General features: G+C 36.6%; 1 protein-coding gene across 1 annotated transcript; it reads right to left on the reverse strand.

The window, feature by feature from the left end:
• Positions 1-7523: 7523 nt before the first annotated feature.
• On the reverse strand, positions 7524-12530 carry LOC101889906 (host cell factor). Its single transcript, XM_005176397.4, has one exon. It carries the CDS (start codon positions 11688-11690, stop codon positions 8298-8300), a length of 3393 nt encoding a protein of 1130 aa, XP_005176454.1. The 5' UTR covers positions 11691-12530; the 3' UTR covers positions 7524-8297.
• Between the last annotated feature and the right edge of the window lie 1882 nt (positions 12531-14412).

Consider the following 14412-nt stretch of genomic DNA (forward strand, 5'->3'; position numbering starts at 1 on the left):
GCCTTATCGCCTGTGAAATAAATATGGGGAAATTGATTTGACATTTCAGACCGTTATTTAGGACTTTATTTTCAAAACAATAATGTTGCAGAATATGTGTGAAAATTTCTTACGGAGAAAAACTAAAAAACCTAACGTATACATTGAAAAGCCCCGATGCACCCAAAACGAGTCACCATTTGTTTGAAAAAGGAGAACCGTTACGTCGTCGAATGTTTGTTAACAAAAATTAAAGAGGAAGATACTAGCAGCATTTAATTTCAACAGGGCGTTATTACATGCAACAAAGCTACACACGATTTAAAAAAAAATTGGCGGACCCGTTACGTTTACATTCAAAACGAAAAGAGAATACAAAATTTAACAAATTGAAAAAAAGCGTTTACCTTTGCGGAAACATTTTCGACTTTGAAGTGTACCGCAGCAACAATGTGAAACACCAGTGATGCTTTACGTTAGTATAAATCCAATCGAAAGAAAATTTTTAGAGTTGCCGACAAATATCGGTAAAATTAAAACGCTAAGTTTGAATGACAAGTCTTAATTAACGGGTATCCGTAGGACTTAACGACTACTTTATTTTGGTTACTTACTTGTCGAAAAATTTGTTTAATTACTGAAATTATTATTATTAGCATCTTATTTAAAATTTTTTTCCGGGACTTCAAAAAGGGGGATAAAAAATAAATAAATCTATACAGAAAGAGAAAAAAATATTAACAAATAAAATACAAAATTTGTAAAAAAAAAAAATTACAGGGAAATTGAATAATAACTCTACAAAAGTCTTAAAATTATTTAAAAATGCAACTTAATAGTATTTACTTAACTTACAAAAAAAAACCACTAAACATGAATGGAATCATGGTACATTGAATTCAAGGTAGGGCAGAACTACCATATGATTTCAATTTTTTTATTATTCTGTCTTAATATGTCAACTTCATTTGTTTACGTGTGTGTTCTTTTCAATAATAAAAAAATTGTCGCGAAATAAACCATAAGAGATATATAGAACATGATTTTGAAAATAAATTTTGAACTATCATTCAGTTTCCGCGGTTTTAAATTATTTATTCAAAATCAATGCAACAAGTTGTTTGCTTTTTTATTGTTTTGATAGTAATTCTGACATTACAAGCCAAACAGATAGACCTCTATACTTGCAATTTTTTCAATGTTAGCCTACCTTGTCTTCATTGTTCCATGGTACAATGAATTCAAGGTAGGGCAGAACTACCATATGATTTTATTTTTTTTATTTTTCTGGCTTAATATGTCAACATCATTTGTTTATGTGTGTGTATTCTTTTCAATAATAAATAAATTGTTCAGAAAATATTTAAATTCGGGTGTTTTCAAAATGCTTTTTTCGACTTATGCATCGAAAAAATCTACAGTTTTTGTCGCGAAATAAACCATAACTGATATGTAAAACATGATTTTGAAAAGAAATTTTGACCTTCCATTCAGTTTTCCCGATTTTCAATTATTTATTCAAAATAAATGCAACAAGTTGTTTCATTTTTTATTGTTTTGATACTAATTCTGACATTACAAGCCAAACAGGTAGACCTCTATACTTGCAATTTTTTCAAAGTTGGCCTACCTTGTATTCATTGTACCATGCATTGTACCATGAATGGAATATTGGGGTTTTTTCATAAAATTGAAGCATAGTAGAAGTTCTGACATTACAATCCATACAAGTAGGCCTCTTTACTTGCAAAATTTCCAACTTAGCCTACCGTCTCCTCAATGTATCGCCCATATTCGACGGACCCATCTGGCAACGCCATAACTTTTGACAGAGATGTCACATCGCTTAATGTCATACCGCGTTTGAAGCGTCAATCCCAGCAGATTTTTACCATGAACCAATACGCGCCACGTGAGCTCTCTGAAATAGTTGAAATTTATATTCAACAGAAGAAGTCAATTGTGAAAACTCAACGTGCTTTTAAAACATTAAAAAATGTGAGAAGTGCGCCTTCTAAGAACACCATTAAACGTTTATACGACAAATTTTAGACTGGTAAGGCTCTTTCTAATCCGAAGAGGCCATATAGAAGTCGACCAAGGCGATCGGCCGAGAATATCGCTGCCGTACGAGCCAGTGTTGAGAGGTCCCCAAGAACATCCCAAAAACGCCGTTCTCAGCAGTTGGGCATGGCTCGGTCCACTTTACAACGGATTATTCGCATTGATTTGCATTTGTTCCCGTACAAAATTCAATTGACGCAAAGAATGTTGCCTGCGGACAAGCCTCGTCGATTGGAATGGGCCCAAAAATCATCGAAATGGCCGAAGATGACGAGCAATTTTGGAACAAAATTATCATGTCCGGTGAAGCCCATTTCACATTGAATGGGACCGTAAATAAGCAAAATTGCCGTTTTTACGCCACTGAAAATCCTCAGGAGATGCAAGAAGTGCCACTTCATGACGAAAAAGTCACAGTTTGGTGCGGCGTTAGTGCGAAAACGGTCATTGGACCGTTTTTCTTCCTAAATGAAAATGGCCATGCTGATGCCATCAATCAGGAGCGTTATCGCGACATGATGGCCAATTTTGTGATGCCAATTATTCGCCGAAAGCGTATGAGGTAGTTCTGGTTTCAACAAGACGGCGCTCCACCGCACACAAGTCGCATAACAATCGATTTTCTGAAGAATTTGTTTCCGGGCCGTTTGATGTCGGAAAGTGGTGATTTGGACTGGCCACCGCGTTCGCCCGATTTGACGCCGCCTGACTTCTTCTTGTGGGGATATTTGAAGTCAAAGGTTTACGTTAACAAGCCAAGGACCGTAGAAGAGCTCGAGGGCAACATTCGTGAAGAAATAGCCGCTATTCCGGCCGAAATGCTGGAAAAACGATGGAAAATGCAGCAAAAAGGGCACAATACGTCATCAACGCCAGAGACTGCCATTTGAGTGATATCATATTCAAAAATTGATGTTAACAAATCTAGGCTTAACTCTAGTTTAGTAAAAACTCTTAGATTTTTCCGAAATTTTTTTTTCGGTGGTAGGTATTTTTACCCTGATCCCGGGAAACTATTTTTTCTTGGGGGACGGACCTGGGTCCCAAGATTTTTGACCCGAAAGTCCGGGTTCAAGACCCCGACTAGACCCGAATCCAATTACCCGATATGGACAATATAGATATCGTTGGAAAGCTTATGAAAATACCTATCCTACAAAATAACAACAACAAGGTCACATGATGGGGTAAGATGTTTCGATGTTTTGGACCCGGGTTTTTTATAAAACCCTCAAAAAGTCAAAAAAGGGTCCATTTTGGGGGACAACAAAATTGATGCCAAATTATAGCTTACCTTTCCAAAATGCTACAATTTGTGATAATACCTTTACCGAGTCCAGAGACATGGGTCTTTCCATCCGCATAACCCGATTTTAACCAGTTCATTAAAACTATGTTTTCAATAAAAAAAGGTATATTTCGCGTAAGCAAGAAATTCAGAAATCTTTGGTTCGCGTTAGCCGGTGTAGGACATACCCAGAGGAGAAAATCTGAAGCCCCGGCCGAAGGCCGGCTACTTACAAAAGGTATCCAATTTAGAAAACTTTGGTTTGCGTTAGCCGGTGTGGGACATACCCAGAGGAGAAAATCCCAAGCCCCGGCCGGAGGCCGCCTATTTAGAAAAAGTGCCGAAATTAGGAACCTTTTGTTCGCGTTAGCCTGTGTCGGACATACCCATAGGCGAAAATCTCAAGTCCCGGCCGAAGGCCGACTATTTACAAAAAGTGCCAAATTTAGAAAACTTTTGTTATTCCGACGACTGCTACGCGAAATAAACCCTTTTTTATTGAAAACATCATTTTAATGAACTGGTTAGAATCGGATTATGCGGATGGAAATCTCAAGCCCCGGCGAAGGCCGGCTATTTACAAAAAGTGTCAAATTTAGAAAACTTTGGTTCGCGTTAGCCGGTGTAGGACATACCCAGAGGAGAAAATCTGAAGCCCCGGCCAAAGGCCGGCTACTTACAAAAGGTATCCAATTTAGAAAACTTTGGTTCGCGTTAGCCGGTGTGGTGTGTGCTACGCGAAATAAACCCTTTTTTATTGAAAACATCATTTTAATGAACTGGTTAGAATCGGGTTATGCGGATGGAAAGACCCATATCTCTGGACCCGAAAAAGGTATTAGCACAAATTGTAGCATTTTGGAAAGGTAAAAGTGTCAGCTATAAGTTGGAAACAATTTTGTTGACCCGCATAATGAGACCTTGGGGATTTTATAAAAAATCCGGGTCCAAAAAATCGATAATTTGACTATAACTTCCGAACCATGACAACTTACACCTTCATGTGACCACTTTAGGTATTTCCATAAGTTTTTAATCGATACCCATATGGTCTATATCGGGTAAGTGGATCCGGGTCCATGCGGGGTCTTGATCCCGAACTTTCGGGTCAAAAATCTGGGGTCCCGGGTCCGTCCCCCAAGAAAAAATAGTTTCCCGGGATCAAGGTAAAAATACCTATCTCTGGAAAAAATTTCGAAAAAACCTAAGAGTTTTTACTAAACTAGATGTGTTCCATTTTTTTTTTTTTTTTTTTTTTTTTGAAATTTATATTCATATTTACAGTTTTTTGAAATAAGAAAGATTTGTAATCGCATTAGGAACACGATGTTGTGAAAAATCCTCGTCGTTCCATTCATTTTTTGCGATGTCCCCTTGTGAGAAAAGTGTCAAGTAAAAACAAGTAAAAAAGCTGTAAGTTCGGCCGGGTCAAACTTTAAATACCCTCCACCATTGGGAACGAAACAATAAAATCCGTTAAAAATTCTGTTAAAATCTTAAAAATACCGAATGTAGGTATTATATTAGGGTCTATACGACGACATAAACCTGCGTAGGTAACATTTGTCATAAGCCATTACAATATTCAAATGCGAAACTTAACAAAAAAATCGGTTAATAATGTCGCTAAAATCATCAAAATACCGAATACCGGGAGGTACCGTTATATGGGGGCTATACGAAGACGTGGACCTGCACAGACAATTTTCAGTCTTAGCCTGCAGTATCCATTACGAATTTCAAATACCAAATTTGAAACTATTCCGCTGAATAATATCGCTAAAATCATAAAAATTCCGGTACCATTATATGGGGGCTACAAGAAGACGTGGACCTGCACAGACAATCTCCTATCATAGGCTGTAGCAGCCATATGAAGACGTGAACCTGCACAGACAATTTCCTGTCTTAGGCTGTACAAAATTTAAAACAATTCTGGTGAATAACGACGCTAAATCATCAAAATATCGAGAGGTACCGTTATATGGGGGCTATAACATAACGTGTACCTACATGGCCCATTTTCAATACCAAAAGTCCTGCAGACATAATATACATTTGAGTAAAATTTTATCAATCTACTTCATTTCGTTCGGAAGATAGAGTGATTTCCACAGATGGATAAACGGATGGATGTAGCTAATCGACATAGAATTTTATGCTGATCAAAAATATATATACTTTGTGGGGTCTAAAATGTATATTTCGTGGAGTTACAAACGGAATGGCAAACTTAATATACCCTCCATACTATGGTGAAGGGTATAAAAAACCACTTGTTGTTTGAAGTTACAAGGCTTTAAAATTTAAAAACATCTAACAACTTTGCCCTACCTTGCAATTATTTTACCTTGCGAACTCCAAATCAAAGACATAGAAGTATAAAGATGGGACAAGACAGAGTCAAAATATTGTCACCAGGTGTAAATACCTCTGTTGTTACGATATCATAACAACATAATCATCAATGTTAAGTTGTTTTAACAGCAAATGCAATATTCAAACGTCAGTGAAATGCAATTTTTAGTTCAAATTTTTGGTTTACAGAAAATTTTATTCTCAAAATTGCTCTGTAAATATAATTTTTATGCTAACATGTCACTGTTGTGAGCAGCGCCTCTATATATTTTTCACATTAACTATTTTTCCATTATGCATTTTGTCCAGTCTTTACCATTTTAGGTCTTTGACGTTTCCAAAGACCTAAAATGGTAAAGACTGGACAAAATGCATAATGGAAAAATAGTTAATGTGAAAAATATATAGAGGCGCTGCTCACAACAGTGACATGTTAGCATAAAAATTATATTTACAGAGCAATTTTGAGAATAAAATTTTCTGTAAACCAAAAATTTGAACTAAAAATTGCATTTCACTGACGTTTGAATATTGCATTTGCTGTTAAAACAACTTAACATTGATGATTATGTTGTTATGATATCGTAACAACAGAGGTATTTACACCTGGTGACAATATTTTGACTCTGTCTTGTCCCATCTTTATACTTCTATGTCTTTGACGTTTCTACATATAGGAAACACTAACTGCCATGCCAGGCCAGGCCATGGTAAAATAAAGACAAGGTAGGCTAACTTTGAAAAAAATTCAAGTATAGAGATCTACCTGTTTTGCTTGTAATGACTATCTGAACAACCAAAAAAGAAAACAACTTGTTGCATTGATTTTGAATAAATGATTAAAAAACGCGAAAAGTGAATGAAAGCTCAAAATTTCTTTTTAAAATCATGTTCTATATATCTCTAAAGATTTATTTTGCTACAAAAACTTGTTATTTTGTCCATGCATGCGTTGCCATAAGCATTTTGAAAGCACTAGAAATTTAATATTTTATTATATTATGTTTAACAATTTTCATATTATTGAGAAGAATTAAGCCAAGAAAATAAATAATTAAAATCATATGGTCCTACCTTGATATCATTGTATCATGTATACATATCTTTTATTAATTAAAAAACTAGCTGACAAAGTTGATAGCTTCCAATTTCCTTCTCAATTCGCGTCAAGATGCGGACCATTTCTCCCCCTGGGGCGTGAGAGACCTGACTTGTGTGACTGGACTGATGTTATGACGTAGAGAATAAAATAAAATAAATATTAAATACTGAATAGATGCTGCGCCTAATGTGGGTATTGTAAATCTCAGGCAAGGAAGAAAGCGCTTGGATTAAGTGAGGTACATATTGGTTTAATAAAAATATACCACTGGGACACGATTGTCTTTTTGCAGTAGATTATAGTTAATTTTTGCAAACGGTCGTTTAGAATATCTGCAATAAGGCCAATCATTTTGGAAATCCTAACCAGATGGCAGCAGTTAAAAATGTTGACAACTAACTCAGGATACACAAGATCACAAAATATTTTTTGCTTAGTACAGGTTGTGTTTTTCGTGTATGTAAAATGTAAACTATTTTAATTTATATATATAATAATCTCACATTCAAAAAATGTATAAATGTTCCTATTTAAACATGATGCAAATAAACTATTGGAGATATTTACACTTTTCCAGAACTACAATAATATATAACTTCTAACTACAATAGCCGATTTTTTCTTTATTATGATATCGAAAAAAAAATTGCAAAACTAGTAGATTCTTGCAGGTTCTGGCACAGAGCAGTTATTTCAAATAAACCACAACGAAATGATTAATAAATACATCAATTTTACAAATTTATGGGTTTTCGTTTATTTCCAATGCAGCTTTAACTCTAAAAATAACTTAAAACAAAATTATATGAAATATTCGCGAAAGTAAAACGCTTATTTCAATATTTAAAACATGTATGTTTGTTAGTTTATATGCTAGAGAAATGACCATTTGGTAGCAAATCGTTCTCTTACATATTATATGAATTTACTTTTTAAAGTCACTGCTAACTCTTTTTCACAAAAATGTATGTAGGTATGTAACGACATTTCTTCTTGTGGTAACATAATATGTACAAAATACATAGTATGTAAACACAACGGGAGTTTTCACAAAGACTATGCTTATCTAAGTGGTTGTTCGTAAGTTTACTTAATAATTGAATTGAAATGAAAAAAATATAAGTATATATAATAAATATGTACTAGTAATATAGAGTGTGTGTGTATTAAGATGCACGTTTTAAGAATTAATATGTATAATCCTATTGATACGAATTTTGTTGTTTCAAACAGCAGTGCTAAGTTATTATTATTGTTGTTATTATGTAAGTATGTATCTATGTATGTATAATAATAAGTATATCATCAATAAAATTTCGTTAAATTACAAGACTATTTCTATATATACTTCTTGCTTCTTTTGTTTGTTTGTTTGTTTGTCAATATGAATTTTATCAAAAATTTAGTATAAACTTGAATCAACTTGTATATCTATGTCGGTCTGTTAATGTGATATTGCCAACAATGTTGTTCCTGTTGAGGGAAGCGGGGCATCTCTTGATCACGCTAGACGTCAAAGGACATGGAGATACTGTTTTCCGAGCAGTGCTCGCTATTCTTGGTCAACGCAGTTAATATTTCGGAAGCCCCATCCAATTGTTCAATAATATCATCCATGGTATCTCCTCCATTGGAATCTTGATCGCCTCCAGTTTCAGATACAGATTCAGCACTGGCAATATTGAGATTAGCCGCAGAAATGGTTTGTTGTTGCTGAACAGGTTGCTGCTGTTGGATATTACCCTTCGATGACAAGGTAATAGCGCGTTGTAATGTATTGCTGGCATTGAATATGTTTACGAAGCCCTTCATTGAAGCAGCCTGATTAGAATTTGTAGGTACCACAACTAATTTACTGGTAGCCCCAGACGAGTTTCCAGCTGTAACAATTTGATTGTGTGTCTTGGAGAGGCCGCTATTAGATGCGACAATTGTAACTGTTTTGGTTACGGCCGACAAATTGGAAGGGTTTGATGGCATTTGAACTGTGACAGCTTTGCCGCCTAACGTTATAGTTTTCTGGTGAAGTTGTCCGCCTCCAGCACCTGGTTGTGATGTTATAGTAATAGGTCTGACTGAACTTGTTGCAACATTGTGGATCATTTTAACACCGCCCGGTGTGCTGATAACATTTCTTGCGATAGTTGCTGTAGGAACAGTTGTCGTCATTGTGTCCACAACCGATACCAAGTTGGAAGATGAGGCGTTGGTAACTACACTTCCCGATGGTATGGCGCGTATACCTGTCCCTGTGGTAACTATGATTATTTGCTGGTTTGTCAACTGCTGCCCTTGTTTATTTGTAATTACAAATGCCGATTTTCCCGACACACTTGATGGCATTTTACTAACTTGCAGAATATTTGAGTTCTTCATAATGACATTACTGCCGCTTAGGGTATGTGGTGAAACCAATTTGACAACATTTCCAGGCATAATTTGTTTCTGCTGACCACCAGCTGCCGCTCCACTGACATTGCCGCTGAAAATAAACTGTGTCTGCTTGGGCTGTGATGTGTTCGTTAACGTTGCTCCCGTGGAAGATTGTATGCCAGTTCCTTTAGCCATATTAATGTTGATTTTGGGAAATGTTTGCACAGCCACGCCTCCGCTGCTCGTTTTAACCAATTGGAACTGTACATTGGAGTTCAGTGTTAGGGGCTTCTGTATAATGTACTGTTTACCTCCAATCGTAGTCGAGGTTGTGCCACCACCTGAGCTGGCTGCAGCAACCACCTGATTGCCGCTAAGTTGGTTAACCGCTGACAATTGAGTAACTGCAGATGTCGGAACAGTTGTACCTGTTTGCGTGGCGAGCCGTAAACCACTTGATCCAGAGGCTACCAGGCGTACAGTCGAATTGGTTGTATTAACTGGCACAGCACCCGACGGAACCGATGTTACAACCCGTATATTGGTGGCAGGGGCTGCTCCAGATGCAGCCACAGTTGTGCCCGACGTAGAACCAGCAGCAGTAAGAACCATTTGTGAAGAGCTAACAGGAGAGACAATAGAATTGACAGCACTAGTTACTGTCGTGGTAGTTCGAGAGACCACAGCCGTTGGTCGAATCTTCTGCAGAATTGTAGTCACATTTGATGTGCCCGCGTTTAATAGTCCAGCGCTTTGAACCTGTCCAAGATTTCCGGCTACCACGGTTGTGCCTGTTACAGCTACCGATGCATTACCAGCTGCTGTACTGGCTGGTTGTTTGATATATGTGGCAGTGGAGCCTAAAACAGTTGTTCCCGCTGACTCCAACTGTGATCGGGCCGAATAGCTTGTTGAGCTGGATGCTGTATGGGTTACAGGCGTTTGTCCTGCTCCTATGCTAGCTGCAGTGTTCTGTATTTTACTGGTCATTGTGGCCTGGTAGCCACCTACCATATTGTTTATGCCTGAAGAAGATGCAGCCACTGCAGTTCCGCTCGCTGCTGCATTCGTAGTGAGTGGACCAGTAGCTGTAGTTGCTCCTGCAGGAATAATGGACACAGTTGTTGGTATTTGAATTTTATGGAACTTGGATGTAGGCTGGGCTGCACTGGGAGTACCTGCCGATATAGCCGATGCCGAGCTTCCATTGGCCATCATAGGTGATGATGTTGTATTTCCGAATGGCATTGGTGTGGAAGGCTGTGGTGGTGTTTGCTTGACTGGAACAGGTAGCGGCTCAATTTTCTGTATTTGTAATTCATATGCTGAGGCAAATGTGGTTGCTTGCCAACAGATTTCCAATGCATGTGTAGATGCCCTTACCAGGGCCACCTTCACGGCATACAAAGGTCTATCTACATCAAGATACCATAGATCTTTGCAACAGACCTGATTATTCCATGCCTTGCGATAACCATCCCGACCAGACCATACATATAAACGGCTGTGGATGCCAATAGCACAATGCCCGGCACGGGCACGAGGAACATTATCCTCTGCAGCTTCCATATTGATGTTTTGCCATGTCAATGTATCCAAATTCAGAACGGCCAAGGTGTTGGTGCATTTCCATTCCCTCTCAATGGTGGTCTTCGAATCATCCGCCACCAAGGGAACCCAACCACCAAAGACGTACATCTTATTGTTTATCATAGTAGCACTGTGCAAAGAACGCGGCAATGGAGCTCGTCCTCGCGTTTGAGGCTTTGACCATGTCATTGAGTCAATATCCAGTAGCCACAGGTCACCCAAACGACAACCACTCATACCACCATATATAAGTAAGTACAGTTTTCCGGATGTTTTGCATGTAAACGAAACGCCTGTGTGGGACTCGCGGGGAGGAGGATTGTCGCCATACGTTTTGGGTACAATCCATTTTCCGTTGTAACTGTGGGCAGCTCTTGTTTCCAAAATATACAAGTCATTTAAATATTTCGGGATATTATTTTTGGGATCATCCGATTCATTGGCTAAGCCACCAAATAGGAAAATACGCTCCCCAACCAAAGTAAAACTATGGCCCAAACGAGGGCACGGTGGCATATCATTATCTGGAGGATCGGGCTGCATTTTTCGCCACTCCCACTTTGTGGCTTGTAGTTCGTGCAATTCATTTGAGTATTTTCCGTATTCGATCATGCCACCAAAAATGAACATTCGAGTACCGTCGCACACAAATCCATAGGCTGCACATCCAGGCGGTACATCTCCTTTCATGGCCGGTACGAACCATTGATTAGTGATTGTATTATATACATGGAGCTCGTCCACAATGCCTTCATTGCCTCCTCCAAATACAACCATCAGTTCCTTTATATTGATTGCGCGGTGGCCATGACGTGGTCGGGGTTGTGGTCCTGTAGTGTTCAATACCCGCCGCCAGGAATACTTCTGTTGCCAGGTGCCCTGATTCTCAAGACCACTATCTTCAGCTGCATATTTATTGCCTGTTTCTTCCAGCATCTTTTCTACTTTTCTTTATAGCGGCCCAATTCGCTAATAGTCCATCAATTTTTACCAATTTTAAGCTAACAGAGAGATTGCTGTATCTGTTGTTATTATTACACTCTAAACTGTGTTTACAACAGTGTTGTTAACTATTGCCGGCAGTAATTGATGCCAAATGGCGCAGATTTGCCATTCACCAAATGTAATTAATGAAAAAACGTCTAACAAATTCTTGTGAAACTTTCGACCGATATTACTCTTTAAAGTAGTTTTTAGCGAGAAAACAAATATAATTTTGTCCAAGCAACATAACATTGATTACTTCAGTACACCACGTCTTTGATTTAAATGCAATTGACTTGTTTTCCAACAGAACTATTTGTTGCGATTTTGTTTACGATTCCATGAAAACTGCCTGATGTGGTATTTGGCACTTTTACTATGAGATGGATATATTTTGGCGTAAATATATTTGACAACATTCAAATTAACATGTACTTTGTGTTTTCATTGTTTATTCTTTCAGTTGTTACAGTTTTTAGTTATATTTTATATTTATTATTCATATCAGCACTCGACGCACTTTCTTTTATTGCAAAATAACGCTTTTAAACTTTATCGAAATATTGACATCACAGATTTGCTGTACCCATCTATCGTCGTCGTATGTCACGACATGTCAAATTGTTCGTGTATGCGAATGTGTGTATTAATCTATAGAGGCAACCATTATTGGAATTTTCTTTCTTTTCACAGTTGTAGCAAATATTACTAAAACCTTGAAGTTTTTTGAGCTCTGTATTTCTTATTTTGTGAATTATTTCGAAAGCTTTGCGACTTCTGTGAAGAAAACTGCTTGTCGTTTGTATATAAATGCAAAAAATTACATAACAAAATTGTTTATATTGAAAGTAATAAAAATTCAACTCTGTTGGTTTAATCAACTGTAGGTAGGGGCTATTTTACACAAGCATTACCTTTTTCTGATCGTATATGAGAACATTTGAAGTGAAATTTTTTATACAATTCTTGTTTTGTCTCTATAATAATTATTTTGTTTAATTCATGGAAACATTATTTACGTATTTTCATCAAACCAAAATCGGACCTACATCAGTTCGTAGGTTTAAATAAATGATTTTCTTATATTCCCCAGTTAAGTTTATTTTCTTATTTAGAACAATTTTAGAATTAGAGAATGCAAAGAAGAAAATGCCATATAAATTCTTTTAATTAAAGGGAAAGACCCAAATTTTAAAAATTACTTTTTAATAAAAGTAATTTGTTGCCATTTATAATAATTTCAATTCAGTTGAAAATAACATTAATAATTCAACTGAATTTGAATATGTTTAATAAATATATTTTTGTACTATTCTAAATATGTGTTGTTTCAAACGATGAATACATATTTAATGATCTGTTATTGGGAGCTTCATATGCTTCAAATATGCAATTATTGTACAAAGATTCTAAGAGATGAATACCATGATGGAAGCTTTATGTGTGTAATTGTTAAAAAAAAATTATAAAAAGACAACAAAATATTTTTTTAAACTATCCCACAATTCAACAATTGATCAGAAATAGTTCTTCATCATAATTTTCATGTATTTTTTTATTGCTTCATTCAATACGTTCATTAACAATATAGTTTCAAAACTATGGATGGTGTAAAATAATCCCAAATATACTACGATTTCACAGTTGCAGTTTTCAGTGTTGCATATATCGTATTTCTAGTATGTCAATACGATAGGCCTCGCCTTACATACATTTGCCGACGCCATATTTAATTTTGTTTGTGTCAGATGTACATGCGCATACATATAGATATAGTCCGGTTTATGTGTGTACCTATAGAAATCACTAGAGTTTATATGTCAACATATTTTTTTAAGATGTCAGAGCTACCAACATATCAGAGAGAAAAAAAAACGAAAAATGTGGCTTCTTACAATGTAACGTATGAGTTTGTCATCGAATTGTAATACTTTATTCATAGCGTGTGATAATGGTTCGTTACCATACAAAAATACTCACCGTTCCCATAATCTGTACGAATGGTAGAAGAATGCAAAAATTCAAAATCAATAGCTAGTAGAATCGTACATTGCAGGTTTCGCATTAAGAATATAAGCCAGTTTTGCTATGGAATGAAACAAGGCCTAGGCTTTTCATTCATTTTTCGCGCTTTTTAACTCATTTTTAAAATGAGGAAAATAAATTAAAACAACTTATTGCATGTAATTTTGAATACCTATGACACGAAGCGGGCATAGCCTCAGGGCGGTATTTCAGTACTTTTACAAAGCTGTTCTAGTTGCTTATTGTACCGTGGTTTCAACTATTTATAGTTTTTATAAAGTTTGTTTTTATACCCTACAACACTATGTGTTGGGTGTATTATAAGTTTGATTAGGCCAGAATTTATGTAACACCTCGAAATATTGGTTTCCCATATAAGAAAGTATATATGGATCTTCCTAGCTCGCCGAGCTGAGTCGATCTAGCTATGTATGTCCGTCCGTCTGTCCGTCTGTCCATGTTAATTTGTAATCACTCTACAGGTCGCAATTATGGCACGATCTTCACGAAATTTAGAATGGAGGTGGGGTTAAAGTCAGAATAGAACCCTATTTCTTTTGAAGATGATCGCATAATATTTAGGGGTTGAAATGCACCGAATACTGAAAAAATGTCGGATTTTGTAGTAGCTATACAGGTCGCAATTATA

The sequence above is a fragment of the Musca domestica genome, unplaced genomic scaffold (assembly GCF_030504385.1).
Source record: "Musca domestica strain aabys unplaced genomic scaffold, Musca_domestica.polishedcontigs.V.1.1 4, whole genome shotgun sequence".
In the NCBI taxonomy this organism is placed as follows: domain Eukaryota; kingdom Metazoa; phylum Arthropoda; class Insecta; order Diptera; family Muscidae; genus Musca; species Musca domestica.